The sequence below is a fragment of the Pygocentrus nattereri genome, chromosome 2 (genome assembly GCF_015220715.1).
Source record: "Pygocentrus nattereri isolate fPygNat1 chromosome 2, fPygNat1.pri, whole genome shotgun sequence".
Taxonomy (NCBI): Eukaryota; Metazoa; Chordata; class Actinopteri; order Characiformes; family Serrasalmidae; genus Pygocentrus; species Pygocentrus nattereri.
Genome location: NC_051212.1, coordinates 14,021,595 through 14,041,540, shown reverse-complemented (window position 1 = coordinate 14,041,540; position 19,946 = coordinate 14,021,595). Strand labels below are relative to the sequence as shown.

General features: G+C 40.6%; 1 protein-coding gene across 1 annotated transcript; it reads left to right on the top strand.

Moving 5' to 3' along the window:
• The first annotated feature begins 397 nt into the window (after window positions 1–397).
• Window positions 398–15,330, top strand: LOC108416371 (B-cell receptor CD22). Its single transcript, XM_037534596.1, has 4 exons — window positions 398–470; window positions 2,962–3,237; window positions 4,219–4,491; window positions 15,047–15,330. The coding sequence occupies exons 1-4, from the start codon at window positions 398–400 to the stop codon at window positions 15,328–15,330; spliced, it is 906 nt and encodes a 301-aa protein (XP_037390493.1).
• Window positions 15,331–19,946: the final 4,616 nt, after the last annotated feature.

Sequence of the window (19,946 nt, the reverse complement as noted above, 5' to 3'; positions counted from 1 at the left end):
GAGCCCTATGGTTGTTTTCTTAGTTACTGTGTAATAATTTTAAATGACAAAATTGTAAATTAACTAAATAAATAAATTCAACACCATTTCCAAAATGCTGTTGCTGTAAAACAAAATGCAATGATGTGCAAATCACTTAAATCCTATATTTAACTGAGAACAGTAAAAATGTCCACATATCCATTGTTGAAACTGACAAATGTTTTAGTTTTCTGAGAAATATGTATAAAGTTGTGAGGGGGGCAACAAAAAGGCTGGTAAAGTTGTGTAATGCTAAAAAAACAGCTGGTGTTTTATTGACAACAGGTCAGTAACATGACTGTTTTCAACATGAATTGGCGAAGAACTTTTGTTTTTCATCATCTACGGTACAGAATGTCATTTAACAACTAAGAATATGGAGAAATCTCCGTATGCAAGGGACAAGGCCAAAAACCAGTATTTGCTGGGCATGAACTTTGGGCTCTCAGGTGGCACTGCATTTAAAACAGACATGATTCTGTAGTGGAAATCACTGCATGGGTTTAGAAAAATTTCTGAAAACCACTCACTGTGAACAATCCCACACTAAATATTGTTTAAAACTTGATATGTAGCTCTGTCATTCAGTTTACACTGATTTTGAGTTTTTAAAAAAATCTAATAATAAATATGAAACGTAATTAAAAATAAAGCCTGAAAAATAACGGACGAAAGCCAATAATTAAGATTTTTTAAATTGTCTTTACAGTCTGTCAAGTTTTTGTGGCCCTCACCAAGTGGGAGCACTTGGTGACAAACAGAAACCATTGTCTCTGTAAAAAGACTAAAAAATACAATTTATTATTTCTAATCTCAATTTACAAATACTATTTAAAATTTACACAACAGCGACTTTAAAAGTTGGCTAAAGTCAACGAGCATGAGATAACGCCGTTACCCTGAGGCAGGCAGCCGTTCCCCAAAAAAGGAAAATGCAGGCGCGATTAACTCCAGCGTCTCATGAAGAGAGCACTGCCCTCGGCCTCATGGTGCACTGCCACCCCACGTTAAACCCAATGAGCACAATCAAAAACCAAACATTTAAATAAATGAATAATTAAATCAAAACATACAGCAAGGAAAGAAAATCTCAACCTAATATGAAAAGCAGATTTACACCCAACAGAAACCACAAGTAGGGGTGGGATTCGTCTCCCAGTGTGACCTGAAACCACTAAGACCCTTAACCACCCAAGACCACACCACCCAACCATCAGGGACCTCCACCCTTACAGCCTTACTGCGTAGTTTAGGCACCAGGCTGAATAAAAGCTCCTCGGATCAAACACTACAGCAGATGTCCAGTCCCAAAACAGTATAAGAGAAAGCAGCACCAACATAGTATTAAAACAGGAGAACACAGGAAAACAGTGGCTTTTATCCCCCCACAGGCACCAGCACCCTGCAGAGTACAGACAGGCACACGACTATTCAAACCAGCCTGTTTTTAAAGCCAACATCCCCTTAAACTGGACCAGCTCGACCTGGACAATGACGGTGTTAGTCCACTTAACACTGACCTCTTCAGCTCCTGCTAGACCACTGAATCCTGCTAGACCGCTGAATCCTGCTAGACCCCTGCTAGACCCCTGAATCCTGCTAGACCCCTGCTAGAACCCTGAATCCTGCTAGACCCCTGCTAGACCCCTGAATCCTACTAGACCCCTGAATCCTGCTAGACCCCTGAATCCTGCTAGAACCCTGAATCCTGCTAGACCCCTGCTAGACCCCTGCTAGACCCCTGAATCCTGCTAGACCCCTGAATGCGGCTCCAGCTGTAAAACCCATGTCCGGGTGTTTAAGGCTGGTTTAGGCGAGTCTGGGTGGAGGTGAGAGTTGGAGCTCCTACCTGCTCGTTAGGGGCTTCACGGGCGGAGCTTCACTGCTGAACCTCCCGACCTGCTCTATGATCACGGACGCCGCTTGGGCCGCTCTGGAAATCGTCCTCACGCACGTGATTTGCAGCGTCCACGACCCGCGTCACGACTTTCTTCCATCTTAACTCGGCAGCCCCGACGCGGACTGCTGACTACGACCGGCAGAAGACCAGACGAGACTAAACGATACTGTGGCGAACTATCGCGGGACTGAGACACACCTGGAGCACGAAGATGACCGCCTCCAGGGGCTGCTTTCAAATTAAAAGTCCCCATCTCACCCTTAACCCTGCTGGCTACAGCTAGTAACCTGCATATATGTACAGAAAGATGCAGAAAGCACAGTAACTTGTTTTCAGGCTGTTAAAAGTTATATATCCGAGTATTTCAATACTACATGATCAAAGCATAAACTTTCAACAACGAGAGGTTTTTACATTTTATATGTTCAAATGTTTGAGTAACACATTTTCTGTTATATCCATAAAAATTCACTGACAAACCAGTATATTCAGTACTCCTACCTTCCGTTGTTACCTGCAGACAGGTACTTACACTCACTCACTCACAGCAAATGAGAACACTTAACTCCGGAGTATCAGACATGGTATTTTAACATTTTTATACAGTTTTTAAATAATTTTAAACATTTTAAAACAAGGTCACTTTATGAAATGAAATAAAAAGATAGCCACCAATTTACAAGGGGCTACACAGGATTATGCATTTTCATTCTTTTATCATGGTACTCTGTTGTGTTTGTTGATGGAAATTACAGTTTGTGTCAAAATGAATTGAAAATATTAGGAATTTTAAGACGAGTTTATGTTTAATTTGGCTTCACAAAATATTTGATGGGTTCTGAGACAAACACTGCCTCTACATGAGGACCCTGACCTGAAAAGGTTTGGCTTTAAAAGAATGCAGTTACTGTGGAGATAAAATGTGATTGGTTCAAAAACAACACAGTAAAAAGTAAATAATACACATTGTTTTATATTATATGTTATTATTAGTAATAAATATTATTAGTATTATTAGTTTCTTTCTTCTGTTCTCTCAGCTTTACCCACAGCTAAACTAACTGTAGAGACCAGATGGAGCCCTGTGTTCACTGGAGAGTCAGTGACTCTGAAGTGTGAGATACAGTCTCACAGTAACTGGAGATATCAGTGGTATAAAGGCAGCAGTGGAACTGCAGTCAGTCAGTCTCAGACAAACACCTTCACCATCAGATCAGCAGCAGATCAGGATCAGGGTCAGTACTGGTGTAGAGGAGAGAGAGATAACAGACCCTCATCATCACAACCCAGCAACACTGTTACTCTCAGAGTGAAAGGTAAGCTCTATATTAATACCATCACTGCAAAGTTTCAGTTTATTAAAATCAGTTAATTTGGGTAAAATTAAATTACTGGTAACACAGAAAATATAATACAGTATATTAATGTTGTGTTTGGTAACATAAATACAGAAGCTCTGGAGGGTAACATGAATAAATAATTGAGTCTGAGTTCCACTTCATTTATTTTCTCTGTATAACAAACAAAAAAACAGCCGAATGTTTTTCTAAGATCATTTTCAACCTTAAAAACCCAAAAAACTCTATTAGCTAACACTTAGCATGCTATGCTATCTCTGGCCAGCAGGGGAGCCGCGTTTTTTCCTCTTTCTCTTTTGAGGACTAAGTGAAAGAAATCACTGTGAGCTACAACTGTGGCTACAATCAGCACTATAGACCAGCTTTGATCAGCAGGGAGTGGCTGTTTTTCCCCTCACCTTTCAGAGACCTGGTGAAAACTATTTCCCTTGATTCCTGATGGGTAAGGGAAAAAACAGCTGCTGCTGCTGGTTAAACGTGTTAGCCAGTTCTTTATCATACCTTACCTGTCTAGTGCACCTCAGAAGTAGAAAAAACTGTGGATGAAACTTCAACAACTCTCTTTTTTGTCGTCTTCCCCTTCAGGGCTGTCTGTATTTTTATATGTAAGGTGTGTTTAGTGGCTTCTGTCAGAGGTTTGGACATTTTTCTGTTCTTAAAGCTTTCTGTGTGTTACTTTAGCATGGGGTTTCAATCTTTAACTGAACTCTGGGAAAAGTGGATTTGTGACAACAAACTGATTTGATTGGTGGATAAATTGAGTGTTCAGGGTGGGAGTTTAGTCTGAACTGTGTGCTTCACCTCCAACTGCAGAAAAACCTAAACCTGAACTCACATCAAGCCATAAAGGAGCTGAAAAATGTTCATGCTTTATAGTTTATATAGACGTAGAAAACATCATCACAATGATTTGTTCTGAGGATTTCTTTCTCTCCACAGAGAGACCAAGAGCTGTGGTGTCCATACAGCCTGGTGATCAGGTGTTTATAGGAGAGACTGTCACTCTCAGATGTGACATACAGGGAGGAGGAGTCTCTAACTGGCAGTACAGCTGGTTTAAAGATGGTTCATCCACTCCTGTCAGTAATAAACAGCAGTACAGTATCAGCCCTGTTACAGAGTCTCACAGAGGAAAATACACCTGTAGTGGAACAGAGAGAGGAACATCACGCTACTCACACACCAGTAAAGCTGTTACACTGACTGTATCAGGTGAGTGAGATCATCTCTTCAGGGTTCATTAATCTCAGTATCACAGCAACACAGATGAGACCAGATGTTTGAGTTTGTGTTTTTATTAATGAAACTGACTCTAAATTCTCTGAATCTGCACTGCTGCTCTCTTCTTTCTGTAGATCTACCCAAAGCTACACTGACTGTAGGTCCAGTAAAATTATTCAGAATGAATTAATCAACAGTATCTGGTGTTTGGTCACGAATATAAAAACACAAATAAATGAATGAGTAAAAGGACCAATCTGGATTATAATGTTTTCCTTTTTACTAACTCCTCCCCTTCTTTTCCCTTTTTCTCTTCCCCATCCCACACACCCTTCCACTCCCTCTCTACCCTCCCTCCATTAAGTTTTCCCTTTCACCTTACCCTTTTCCCTAGTGCCACCCGCCTAATAGCCCCAATCCCCAAAGTAAATTTTACATTAATAAACAAACTGCCCAATTATCCCAATAAATTAATATGAGAGTATATGATTAGAGAATTGGGATACAGAGAAAAAAAGAAAAATAAATAAATAAATACAAAAAAAATTACATAATAAAAATAAAATTAATATAAAAAGGGGGGGTCAGTAATCTGGCATGGGAGAGCTGAAATAAGAAAGAAAGAGGTTCTACTTCGAGTAAAACGCAGCAGTATTGCCTCTCAGACTAAACCTCATCCTATCAGGTCTAAGAAAGTGCATGACATCGCAAAGCCACCTTGAAATTAAGGGGAGTTTTGGAGATTTCCATACCAACAAAATGCGGCACCTCGCTAATAAGGATGTAAAAGCCAAAATGTCCAATTGTCCGCTGGTGAGCAGGAGTACATCTGTAGAAAGGCCAAATATTGCTAAAGAACAGTTGATTTTCATGTCCACGCCTAGAACTTTTGACATAGTTTTAAAGTAAGCAAGCCAAAACTTGCGGAAAGTGGGACAGAAAAAATACACATGGCTCAGATTTCACGGTGAGGTATGACATTTATCACATTGGTCGTTGGTGGTGTTCAGATAAAATTTAGAAAGCTGAGATTTAGATCGGTGAACTCTGTGCAATACTTTAAACTGAATCAATTGTAATCTTGCACAAGGTACACTTTCCCGCACCTTGGCGATAGACTTATCCCACCATTGGTCGGTTAGGGCAACGCCCAGCTCGTATTCCCAAGATCTTTTAATTTTATTCATGGGACAGGACTCCAGATGAACAAGCTTCAAATAGATGTTGGATATACAACATTTCTGAAAGGGCTCTAAAGACAGAAAGTCATCCAAGGGATATCCAACTGGTAGGTGGATGTAATCCAAAAAAAGAGAAGACCGTGTCTAATTTGCAAGTGTAACCCTGATAAATAATTAACAGTAATAAGTTCCAGAATAGTTATTTCCCTTAAATAGTTTATATAATTGTTGCGATAACTATACTCTATTCAGCCTCTGTTAATACATATTTTCCTGCTTTTATTTTGCTTGTTTGTCCCATAGCTCTCTGGATTTGTGGGGTCTGCTGGGAGAAGGGGGGCGGGGTGAGAAAAAAAAACACGAAAAAAAAGGGGGTGCGAGAGTGCGAAAGAGTTCTAGCTGAGTGGTCTCAATATAGCCCTGCAGTTGTGTTTGTCAGCTCGACATCACGCAAAACTGTAACTACGCCACTGTACGATGAGTGAAATGACGGTAATGTTCTGTTATCGCTTGTGTTTTACTGCGTGCAGGTAGAAGTTTAAGTGTCATTGAGGTGCAGGTTAACCCCATCAGGGATAGCACTAAGCCTCGTGGGAATAGCTAACGCGGGACTTGTTCGGTTAGCAAAACCAAGCTTTATATAGTCCAACCAAGTTCAAGACCTCCCCTGTTCAACGGATACTCAGAACAACCGGTTAGCCAGCGGTTAGCCAGTCCGGCCAGCCGAACCTCCACCAACCCCGTGGAGAACAGTACTGCTAGCTTAGCCACCCCGAGCTAACCCCAGCCACCCGAGCAGCCCCCCCGCGCTGCTACAGCTGCCGAGAGAGAGAGAGAGAGAGAGAGAGAGAGAGAGGGAGAGAGACACTGAGAGAGACAGAGCATTCAGCCGAGTGAGGTTAAGCTACAGACTAAGGTGGAAAGTTTGGTGAGTTTTATTTTAAAACGATTGTGCGGTTTTGTTTCTAGGCCACCACGCACGCTAGCAACGATTCCGGCCCCGCAACGAGGTACTTTAACCAGTTAAATGCCGGCTTAGGAGTGTGTGTGTGAGAGAGTGTGTGTGTGTGTGAGTGGGCCCACTACCAGTTAAGGTTAAAGTGTTGATGTTCCAACAGGTCCAGTACAGTATATCAGGAGGTTAAGAGTTACTATTCTACACCTTGAGGAAGGTTTGGTTTAATATAAGTTGTATTATTTTACTGAGAGCTGAGACGGGGTTAAAACCTTTTCTATTGTTGGCGTCGTTAATTAATAATGCACTGAATATACTACATCCTGCTAAAATATATACCTAACTATATTATAAGAGAAATTCATAGTTGTTTCATTCATATTCATATCTGCTAATTGGGGTTATATTAAAATACAAGCCAGTTATAGCCCATAAGGTTTCTTTGTGTTTTATTTAGAGAAGGAGGACTAGTGTGCATACAGCCCTAGTAAAGATTGGAGGCACCGCCATTGTAATTTTAAAGTCTCTAAAGTAGACATATTTCATATTTGACATAAACCTAGTGAACCCAGGGTGCTCTTATAGGTTATTTCAGTCACGTGGGTAAAACGCTTAAAACCTGCTTTAGGAGCGCTACACAAGTATCTATACAAGTGGGAAGGAGGCAGGTTGAATTCTGCTGATAACTGAGCAAAGCTACAAAAAATAGCATCTTTATAAAGATCATGAAGGCATTTATTACCTCTGTTGTGCCAGCGAGGCTGTGTGTTGGAGAGCTGGCCGTATAAGCAGCTGAGAGGGCCCGGGATCTTTTGGAGGCTTAGTGACCACCACCAAACAAGTCCACAAAGAAATTAAGCACAATGACAAACCAAGCAAGATGTGTAAACGAGCCTCAAAACATTAAAATAAAAGTCCGCTCCACAGAGAGCTTCAAAAACACGTCTACACCATGCTGCTTCACACCGGAGGTTCCAGAAACCAGTCTGTGCTAAAAGTATAACAGTGAGATATTAACAGTTACAGTGGGGACGTTTATTCTGTGGCTACAACTGAAAAATGATCATGCTTTATAGTGAACATAGAAAAGAAAGACAAAGAAAACATCATGAGAATTATTAGTTCTGAGGATTTCTTTCTCAGTGGTATAAACAGAATAAACAGAGTAGATGGACTGCAGGGTCTCAGTCTGAGTCTCACACTGTAAACAGAGAAACTCTCACCATCAGAGGAGATGCTGTTACAGCACAAGCTAAAGTACCCCTTTAGAACTGTTCAGCCCTCTTCAGGACCACCACAACACTGTGATGATTTATCACAGGCCCACCCCATCAACAGGCCAGAGTGTTAAATTAAGCTGGATTTGTTCAGATAGTGAAATTTGAATTGTTCCTCTGAGCTCTGTGAGCCAATCCAATCATTATGTCCTTCAACAAGTTCTGCCCCATTTCCTCAGCTCTCCCATCACTGCTTAGCAACAGTTGCTATCTGCCATTGCTTCAGGAAACATATTTCTTCATGGCCCACTGTGGCGAAACACCTGAGACAAGGGAGGCTGTGTTTAGATGTTTAAGTCCGCTGTGTTGTTTTTCCTCGTTTCAGCTGTCTGATTGATTTTAATGCAGTCATGTGGTCTTCACTGGGCAGAAGCTGTGCCTGTGGTTTTATTGTGAAGGTGCTGTTGGTCAGTAAAGTGAAGTGTTGGCTGTGTTTGAGTGAATCCTCTGTTCTGTTTGATTGCTTTTGTTTTGCATGACTGTAGCGTGGAATTAGGTAGCTAATGACTGCACTGCTGTTAGCAATAGGCTGTGGTCTGATGTTATGACAGTGGGACGCAGAACGTTTGGAAATTGTATCTACCAAGTTGACCTACCCAAAAACGTAATTCTGCCTACGTCACTAAAATGTCCATCACTAAAATGCAGCACATGTAGCTTTGAAGAGCAAAAGTAATTGAGGAGATGAAATTAGTCGATGGAGCAGGTGAACAAGCCTCAGATGTGAATATTGGAATATTGAACATTGGAAACTTCATATTGAATCTTCATATTGAATGACTGACCACCTGTCAGGCCTCCTCCTTTTGAACGTTTAACAGCCACTGATATTTCAGCTCCCCTGTAAACAAAGCTCTGGTACACTGACCAACAAGACTGAAATCATTCAAACACAGAGAGGATTTGTTTTGTACTTTTTGGAGTGAATCATTTTCAAACACGTCACCAGTCCCCAGTAAACTGCGTTGGGCAGGATTTCCAGAGTAGAGCTATTAGAGTTAGTCCTAATATAAATCCTTATGTCAGTATGTCACATACTTTTTAATGGTAATCACTATTACATTTATTATACAATATACATTTGTATATATTTTTATATATTACATTTTGAACATAAGTTATTTCTGACATCTGATGTGTGTATTTGATTAAATATATTATCAATATGAAATAAAAGAAAAATGTAGACACACAACACCAACATTCTCTCTCTCTTCTCCTCTGTCCTCACAGCTTTACCCACAGCTACACTGACTGTAGAGCCCACATGGAGCCCTGTGTTCACTGGAGAGTCAGTGACTCTGAAGTGTGAGATACAGTCTCACAGTAACTGGAGATATCAGTGGTATAAAGGCAGCAGGAGAACTGCAGTCAGTCAGTCTCAGACAAACACCTTCACCATCAGATCAGCAGCAGATCAGGATCAGGGTCAGTACTGGTGTAGAGGAGAGAGAGATGACAGACCCTCATCATCACAACCCAGCAATCCTGTTACTCTCAGAGTGAAAGGTAAGTTCTATATTATCATCACTGCAAAGTTTGAGTTTATTAACATCAGTTAATTTGGGTAAAATTAAATTATTGGTAACACAGAAAATATAATACGGTATATTAATGTTGTGTTTGGGAACATAAATACAGAAGCTCTGGAGGGTAACATGAATAAAACAAGTTCCACTTTATTTATTTTCTTATCTTCTCTGTATAACAAACAAAAAAACAGCCAAATGTTTTTCTAAGATCTTTTTCACCCTTAAAAACCCAAAAAACTCTATTAGCTAACACTTAGCATGCTATGCTATCTTTGGCCAGCAGGGGAGCCGCGTTTTTTCCTCTTTCTCTTTTGAGGACTAAGTGAAAGAAATCACTGTGAGCTACAACTGTGGCTACAATCAGCACTATAGACCAGCTTTGATCAGCAGGGAGTGGCTGTTTTTCCCCTCACCTTTCAGAGACCTGGTGAAAACTATTTCCCTTGATTCCTGATGGGTAAGGGAAAAAACAGCTGCTGGTTAAACGTGTTAGCCAGTTCTTTATCATACCTTACCTGTGTAGTGCACCTCAGAAGTAGAAAAAACAGTGGATGAAACTTCAGCAACTCTCTTTTTTGTCGTCTTCCCCTTCAGGACTGTCTGTATTTTTATATGTAAGGTGTGTTTAGTGGCTTCTGTCAGAGGTTTGGACATTTTTCTGTTCTTAAAGCTTTCTGTGTGTTACTTTAGCATGGGGTTTCAATCTTTAACTGAACTCTGGGAAAAGTGGATTTGTGACAACAAACTGATTTGATTGGTAGATAAATTGAGTGTTTAGGGTGGGAGTTTAGTCTGAACTGTGTGCTTCATCTCCAACTGCAGAAAAACCTAAACCTGAACTCACATCAAGCCATAAAGGAGCTGAAAAATGTTCATGCTTTATAGTTTATATAGACAAAGAAAACATCATCACAATGATTTGTCCTGAGGATTTCTTTCTCTCTACAGAGAGACCAAAACCTGCGGTGTCCATACAGCCTGATGATCAGGTGTTTATAGGAGAGACTGTCACTCTCAGATGTGACATACAGGGAGGAGGAGTCTCTAAATGGCAGTACAGCTGGTTTAAAGATGATCCAAACAGACCTGTCAGTAATGAACAGCAGTACAGTATCAGCTCTGTTACAGAGTCTCACAGAGGAAAATACACCTGTAGAGGAACAGAGAGAGGAACATCACGCTACTCACACACCAGTGATGTTACACTAACTGTATCAGGTGAGTGAGATCATCTCTTCAGGGTTCATTAATCTCAGTATCACAGCAACACAGATGAGACCAGATGTTTGAGTTTGTGTTTTTATTAATGAAACTGACTCTAAATTCTCTGAATCTGCGCTGCTGCTCTCTTCTTTCTGTAGATCTACCCAAAGCTACACTGACTGTAGATCCAGTAAAATTATTCAGAATGAATTAATGATCATTCAGAAACCGGTCTGTTCTAAAAGTATAACAGTATAACAGTGAGATATTAACAGTTACAGTGGGGACGTTTATTCTGTGAGCTACAACTGAAAAATGTTCATGCTTTATAGTTTATATAGGCGTAGAAAACATCATCACAATGAATCGTCCTGAGGATTTCTTTCTCTCCACAGAGAGACCAAAAGCTGTGGTGTCCATACAGCCTGATGATCAGGTGTTTATAGGAGAGACTATTAGTCTCAGATGTGTCACACAGGGAGAAGGTGTCTATAAGAATCACGTGTTCAGTGGAGTCAGTCACTCTGAAGTGTGAGATTAACACTCAGGATGGATGGACATATCAGTGGTATAAACAGAATAAACAGAGTAGATGGACTGCAGTGTCTCAGTCTATGTATCACACTGTAAACAGAGAAACTCTCACCATCAGAGGAGATGCTGTAACAATACAAGCTCGAGCACACGTTTAAAATTGTTTGGCCTCTTCAGGACCACCTGAAAATGTTGATTTTCCTTTATATATAAATGGTATACATTTCATTAAACTACTACTTCATAACTCTTTTTCATCTCTAAAAATATGTGAACACATGTATAATTAATTTGTGTACCTACACAGTTATTAATGAGAGCGCAGTGAGACTGCTGATACAGGATCAGTCCTGCTAGAGAACTCAATCAAAACAATAACTGCCCCCCTAAGTGTTGATCTTCAGTCAGACACTAAATATATATTCACTACTATTGTGAGATGCTGCAGTGGATTACTTTAATAAGCTGTTTAAACACAGATCACTGCTTATTTCTTCCAAAAGACACAGAAAAGGTCAGAACTCAACAGTGAAAGTACCAGCAGCTCCAAATTTGAGTCAGTCTCTTCATCAGTTACAGCAGCTGCTTCTGTACAAGTGAGTTTATCGCCACAGCCTGTGTTCGTCTTTACAGCAGCAACGACCACCACAACACCACGATGACTGATCTCAATCAAACAGGACAGAATGTTAAATTAATCTGCATTTGCTCAGATTGTCAAATTTGAGTTCCTGTGAGTGCCGTCACCAAATTATCGCCAATCAAATCGTTATAGCCTCCAACAAGCTCTGCCTCATGTCCTCAGCCCTCCCTCAGCCAGCCATCACTGCTTAGCAACCGTTGCTAACTGCCTTTGCTTCAGGCCATTATCAGTGTTTGAATCTGTAGCTCCAGCTGTGGTTAAAGACCTGGAGTTCAGAGTAAATGTAAGATCCCGTCCCCGGTAGAGGAGAGTATGTCGATCTCTACACATCCAAAGATAAAATACCAAATTTTCATAACGTCGTCATTGTCAGTTCTTTGTGAATTTGGTAGTTAACTTGGTCTTTAATTAGCTACAAAAGCTAAAGGACCAAAATCCCAAAGCAAACATTATCCTAAACTGCTTATACAGCCAAGTTATACTTTGATGATTTAAAGTCACAATCATGTGGTGTTCACTGGGCAGAAGCTGTGCCTGTGGTGAGCGGCTTTATAGTGAAGGTGCTGTGGGTCAGTGAAGTGTTGGCTGTGTTTGTGTGAATTCTGTCTTCTGTTTGGTTGCTGTTGTTTACCACTGTAAGGTAGAAGTGGTGGATTAGGGAGGTGATGACTGCACTGCTGTTAGCAATAGACTAAGGCCTGATGTGACTCAGCAGGACGCAGCGCATTTGGAAACTGTATCTACCAAGTTGACCTACATAAGGGTTCTTTAGTTAAGAAAATGGTACTGTGCAGAACCATGAACACTCCAAGAACCCTTTTTGAAAAGGGTTCTATGTAGTAGCAAAAGGGGTTAGATAGATAGAATAATTTTTTGGTGCTATATAGAACCCTTTCTAAAAGGTTCTGTACACTGTTAGAAATAAAGGCACCATGCAGGTACATGATTCGTTCATCAAGGGACAAATAATGTAAGTGTATCCTCAAAGGTGCAACAGTGGTTTGAAGGTTCAACTGTGTACCTTAAATAAGTTTTTCCTAGTGGAAAAGTAGATATTTGTACCTTTTATAAATCAATGTTTTAAAACAGAACACTAAAATAAAAAGCCTGCAGGCGAGGCGGGGAGTGTGGAGTCAGTACAACTTAGAAAATATAATTTCACTGGATTATGGTTCAGTTATGTTCTCTGACTAAGCTCCTGAGATGTACCCCTGAGGGTACCACCACAGTGAGAAAAAGGGTACTGCTCCAGTGTCGTACCGCTCTGAGAGTGTATAGAACTATTTATTTCTGCCTGCATCTCTAGTGTGACTGTAACCTGTTCATGAGTTCTTATTTTTAGAAAAGGTTCTGAAAAGGGCACACATTTCTTAGCTGAGCCAGACAATGCCTCTTTTAAATGCAGGGTGGCAATCAGAACGTCATCCCAGCACCTCCTGATGAACCCTCTGATGAACTGTTTCAATAACTGCTCGTCAGCATTTTCACCTGCAAGACCTTCACGCTCTACAACATCTTGCAAAAGGGAATGAAGTCTGCAGAGATAGTCAGAGGCCTTCTCTCCCTGGTTTTGATGTGTCTCCAAAAACTGAATATACAACTCCTCCCCTCCTGTAACACTCCCACAGACATTCTCCAACTCTTGAAGAGGCTTTAGGAGCTGCATTTTCACCAATGCACAATGCTACACTCAGTGCAGGGGAGAGCAGACTGTCAAGTATTATTTGGCGTTTGTGACTTTCAGAAAGGCTGGCGTCACTCAGGACTTGTCTAGAATGTAAACGCCATATGTTAAAGGCTACCTCATTAGGGGGTTTGGGCAAGGTGCCAGAGAATACCCTTAATTTCCAAGGAGTACGAGTTTGCACTTCTGGTCCATGTTTGACAACATGCTCTACTATCACACGCTGAACATCTGTAGGAACAGGGAACGCTATGGTGGTGCTTGTGGTGTGCACTTGGGCAATACTTGAATCCATCTCGGTAGGTGTCCACAGCCCCAAAGGTTACTGAAGTAGGTGATTCTGAACTTTTACAGGCCGGAGTAGAGGTAACTGGGTTTTGTTGACTGCTCTCTCTAAGCTGACTAAGCAGGTGGGGGTTCTTCTGAAATAGTAGTTGGGCTATACTCATCTAGCTGAACTACCTGCCAACAGGGACCCTTCCCATAGTGAGTCTGCTCTTTATCCAAAAGAAGTGGAGTAATAATCTCCTCAAACTGGCATAAAACACTGTCTGTCAATGTCCCATCAAGACGCTGTATGTTTATTACACTGTCAAGAGTATCAAATGCTCTTTGTACCTCTGCTAAGGTAACTTCCTGACCTACTCTTTTCAAGATGACCGTGCACTCAAGGTCAAAATCATATTTTGCACACAAATCCATGGCTGTGCAACATGTGCCCTGTAAGACCCTTATACTTTCACAGAACGTTCTGCCAAATTTGTCTTTTTATTCTAGCAGTTTAAAATACGCTCCTGGCCCTGTGGGGGCGCTATTTTTTTCCTCCTATGTAACCCAATAAAGAAAAGAGACGTCTCAAAGAGACGGGCTCTTACTTTTAACACATTGATTTCCCCACTGAACTGGAGGGCGAATGCATTTACAGGTTACACGACCACTTTGTGCATCGCTAAAACGCAGCCTGTGTGGTTGTGAAGAGCGACAGTAGATGCAGAGTTGAAGACGAGTTGATGAAACAGGTCAACAAGCCTCAGAGGTGCATCTGAATATTTTAAACTTCATATTGAGTCTTCCTACTGAACGACTGACCACCTGCCAAACACCCTGGTATCTGGAGCCTTTACCTGCTGTCATCGGGTGGAAGGCAGGATACGCCCTGGACAGGTCGCAGGTCCATCACACAAACCAAAAACAGCCAAATGTTTTTCTACAATCTCAAAAACCTAAAAACTCAGAACAGTTTAATAAAATATTAGCTAACACTTAGCATGCTATGCTATCTTTGGCCAGCAGGGGAGCCACATTTTTTCCTCTTTCTCTTTTGAGGACTAAGTGAAAGAAATCACTGTGAGCTACAACTGTGGCTACAATTAGCACTATAGACCAGCTTTGTTTGTTACTTTAGCATGGGGTTTCAATCTTTAACTGAACTCTGGGAAAAGTGGATTTGTGACAACAAACTGATTTGTTTGGTAGATAAATTGAGTGTTTAGGGTGGGAGTTTAGTCTGAACTGTGTGCTTCATCTCCAACTGCAGAAAAACCTAAACCTGAACTCACATCAAGCCATAAAGGAGCTGCACTGATAGGAAATCCAGTGGTTCTGTACTGTAAGCTGGATCATTCTGCTGGATGGAGGTTTTACTGGTCCAAACACACACAGAGCCTTGAGAATGAGACCAAGACTGAAACACACTCCTACACCATCAGCTCAGTCAGCGTCTCTGATGGAGGACAGTACTGGTGCAGAGCTGGGAGAGGAACCCCAGTCTACTACACCCACTACAGTGATGCTCTCTGGATAAACGTCACTGGTGAGTAGAAAACATTCTGCTACTGATCTGGTGCTAAACATGGACTATAACCTGGATGCAGACAGCAAAGGTTTAATATACAGAGCTTCATGATCAGTTCACCTTTAACATTTAAAAGTTTTATTAAGGCTGTGTGGGAACTTCAGATCAAGCCTGCTGTGTGAACAGGAATGTATAAAGTGTCTCATGGCTAGTTTTGGTTTGTCTGACTCGCTGCCTAAAAGGAGAATTATACTATATATTTTTATATTATTCTGATTCTGGCGTAATTTAGTCATTCAGATGTGAACAGAGTCAGAATGTTTTGATGTGGAATGATGCATTAGAGAAAAACTTAATCACTTATTATGTCTTTACAGTGGTGGTGACGGGAACCAGCGGTCAGAATTACAACAGTTTAATGTTCTGTCCTAAACCACCAGTGAAGCTACACATGTTTTAATGTAATGTTGACAGTGATATAGTGGTAAATATGAAATATGAACAGCCTGCATGTACAATCACAATCAAAATGATTATTATTATTCAGCCCCTTTACAAATTAGGTTTATTAGAAAAAAATACGTTTCAGCTGTTTGCAAAAAACCAAACAAGAACAATTTAAATAGCTAGATAATTAGATAAGTTAGATAATTGGAAAAATTGCTCAGAAAGATAAACCGTATCTTTTTATTTTTGGCCCATCTCTGAAACTCTGTTACCCGTGTGTTGTGAGGTTTACACCTGCCTTACCCTCTTTATTTAATACTGTCCCAAAGTTTTGTGCACCTAAAGCAACCTAATTAAAACATTACATTCATTTGGGCAGTAGCTGTGTTTTTGCTTATAAAACAGTGACATTAGAATAAATACAAATAAACATTAATTCATTACAAGAAATCTTTGTTTTAAAAAAGTATTTGGTGCATTATACACAACGGTTTTCCTTACGTCCTCCAGCCAGCGCGTAGGTTTGTTTGGAGAAGTTTGGAAATGGTTAAATAAAAACACAATCAGACATAAAATTACTTCTTATTGTATTAACATTATTGGTTCTTGTTATGAGGCTTTTCTGAGTAAATGAATGCTTACTGCCCAATTAAATAGCATTTCAAATATATTTTATAATTCAGGGGCCTAAGGTTTGCACAGTTCTGTACATCAGTAGAGCGAGAGAGGGGGGGGGGGTCCATCCATCCATCCATCCATCCATCCATCCATCCATCCATCCATCCATCCATTTTCTAAGCCGCTTCTCCATCAGGGTCGTGGGGGAGGGTGCTGTGGGGGAGGGGTACAGTCAAATGCAAATTATGCTTTGATGATGAAAGTTAAGAATAAGTTAAGATCCTCTACAGAGAACAAAGTTCTGCACATTTAAAGCACAAAAAATGTGGCTTGTGCCAAAGAAAAAACGCAAATTTTATATTTAGTTTTTTAATTTTATTTCCTCTAACAGTTTAAATTCAGCAGATAAATAGAATCGGTGCACTAAGATTTCAGGACATATGCCATATTTATGTGTCCTCTGTAGAGGATGTGTTCACTTATTTTCACTTAGAAAACCAACCAAACAAAGTATCATAACTGAGGTTATTAATGTCATTATGCTCCACCCACTGGAGTCACTGTGCATTATGTGTGAGGCTGAAACACTGCAGGAATGAAATGATCAGACTGTGCTGTAGGGATGAGAAGATCCCTATAAAGAACTGAATTGAAAGACTGAAAATCTGTTAGCCTGTTAGTTTGTTGTGTCTCTCTAGCCCTTTAAGTTCCATTAGTACTCATTTACATGGAAACTGTGAGGTTAATCTGCTGTTTAATGGACTCATAAGGCTGAATGAATCATTTACCGTGTGTTAAACATGTTATTTAGATGAATGAACCAATAGAAATTGTCCAAAATTACCTTGTAAAAAAGTTATGACTTGTTACATTAAAGTACACAGAAATATGAGATTTGGTTACTGCAGAGACATTTGATGCATTTGTGCTAGTAATTTATTTATTTATGTATTTTTGGCCGTTTGTTTTGTGTATATATTGATGCTAGAGTCTGTATTTGTCTGTCAGTCCCAGTAGAGCTCAACACTTTAGTGCTGACTCTCTCTCACTGAGCTGTGAGGGTCAGAGTAACTCTACTGGATGGAGAGTGAGACGATACACACACAGTGAGAAGGTGTCAGATTGATCCCAGGCCTGATGAACAGTTACAGGATCTACATGCAACATCAGCTCCCTCAGCACATCCCACACTGGAGTGTACTGGTGTGAGTCTGAATCTGGAGAGAGCAGCAATCCTGTCAACATCACAGTGACCAGTGAGTCTGTATTATTTCATCAACATCACTTTTGTACAAACCTCAATGTTTGTGTCACATGTGGTCATATTGTCAAAGAAAACCGAGAGTTAATGGAGTATTATAAATATTCAATAGGCTTAAAAGTCAAATAGTAAATAAAGATTTTCAATATGCAAACAAGCATTTCTTCATCATCATTCATGTTTTATAAGCACCATGAGAGATCTGAGCTCTGTTCTCCACTAGAGGGCAGTGAAGAGCCAGCATCTTTTGTTTTGGTCAGAGTTTATCTTTTTAGTCCAATGAAGGAAGCAGAGAAAGACCACTAAAGCTGGTTAAAGACCACAGCACACTCTACCAGAAGCTCGGCACTGCCTGGGGAGCAGGTGTAGCAAAGCGCAGCTCATATAGATTTGTTAGAGTAAAACTTTCAACATCGTTTAGGTTTGGAATCAGTTAAATAAAGTTTCACACACTTGCTGTTTTCCAGCTAAAAGGTTCAACAAATCAACACATTTGTCTGTTTATCTTAAAGACTTTACAGCCACATCTTTCCCACTGTAAAGTTCAAGCCACTTACTGTGGATTGGTGGTCTGGGTTTAATATGGTACGGTAATAGAAAGATGCTGAGTGGTGTCACTGTCTGTGGTTACTGTCTCCTGGCGTGTCCAGCGTACGGCAGCCTTGGGGGGATTACACTGGACACATTTTTTTCAGATTGAGGTAAAACCATTGTGCACGCTGTTTTGATGCTCTGCTGTCTGTGTTAAGTCTGGCTGTCTTTTGTACAGAGCACTCCAGGTGCTCAAACTCAAAGCAGCCAGCTAGTTTATGTCACAGGTGTATTTTCTGTGCTGACCAGTCAGATCAAAAGGAAGGCGGTCCTTCAGTAATGACTGTAGTCACTGAGTACCCAGAACTGTATGATCAAACTTAGTGTGACCATAAATAAACAGATAACAGTGTAGTTTAGTTTATTTCTGGTAGCACCACACTTGCTAGTTAATGAAAATCACAGAACTTTCTGCCTCTACATATCGAATCAATATTTAGCACAACTTACTGACAGTTATGACGCTGCTGTCACTTAGTAACAGGCAGACGCACCCAGAACACCAAATCTGATTGAAGTGCCCGACCCCGGACTATACACAATGTTTTATCAGCTGCCATTGTAATCGGCCCTTTAATCAGCCTGTGGGATCTCGCTTCACTGATTTCCTGGATTTTCTTTCTCCTCCTGCCAACGTGCTGCTAGTGTAGAAAGTTCTACCACCCAGGATCAACAAATGATTGAGTATCCACTGTTTCCCAATTCAGGAAGTGTTTAATATGGATACACACACTAGGAGACTAAATAGAGGACTAAAATGATCAAAGAACTGTCAGAACTTTTTCCAAAACCACAGGCGTTGATCTCACACATCATCAGGACATTCATGCATTCCCAGGCTGAGCGAGGGCTCAGTCTCTCATCTTGGATGCGTCTCTCCCAGCTGATGTTATTTTCTTCTGACTTCCCTCTGGCAAGAACTTTCAAAGCAGCACAGTGTGCATCACCCGTCAGCTAACACTGATTGGCCCTGTACTCCCTATTTATATTTATATTGAATATATTGCGTCTTGCACTTATACATATTAAATATATTGATGTAATGTATTATAATAATGTGGATGTTCACATTTGAATCAAGTAAATTTAAAGCAACCTTTAAGCAACTTTTTTCAGTTTAAAGGCCATCCAGATGGAAGTAAATTTACAGAGTAGTACCAGTAAAAGAGGAAGTTACTCCAGGACTAAACTCCTGAAAACCTTTTTCTACTGAAAATTTTACTGTGTGAAAATATTGTTAATAATGTTATAGTTCCTGTATTCTCTACAAATTCTTTCTTCAGTGTTGTTCTTACTCTGTCCTGCAGATGGTTCTGTGATTCTGGACAGTCCTGTTCATCCTGTGACTGAGGGAGATCCTCTGACTCTGCGCTGTTTATATCGTGACCCAAAGCCCTCAAACCTCACAGCTGAGCTCTATAAAGATGGATCACTCCTCCAGACTCAGACTACAGGCGAGATGACCATCCGTACTGTCTCAAAGTCAGATGAAGGTCTCTACCACTGTAAACACCCAGAGAAAGGAGAGTCTCCACAGAGCTGGATCTCAGTCACAGGTTTGCTGATTTTAACAGAAAGCATTTCTTTTATTATTTTATAATATCGTCCGTCCAACGCTTACAACACTGCAGTTATTTCATTGTGTTTCAGGAGCTTCGTTCTCCGTGTTCAGTCTGCTCAGTAGTTTAATGGCAGTGTCTCCGTATCTGCTGGTGACCATTGTGC

Coding starts and splice junctions, on each gene's coding strand:
- LOC108416371 (XM_037534596.1), top strand. CDS start 398: ATGGAGAAATCTCCGTATGCAAGGGACAAGGCCAAAAACCAGTATTTG. Junction 3,238..4,218: donor TGTTACTCTCAGAGTGAAAG/GTAAGCTCTATA, acceptor TTCTCTCCACAG/AGAGACCAAGAGCTGTGGTG. Junction 4,492..15,046: donor TGTTACACTGACTGTATCAG/GTGAGTGAGATC, acceptor CTCCAACTGCAG/AAAAACCTAAACCTGAACTC.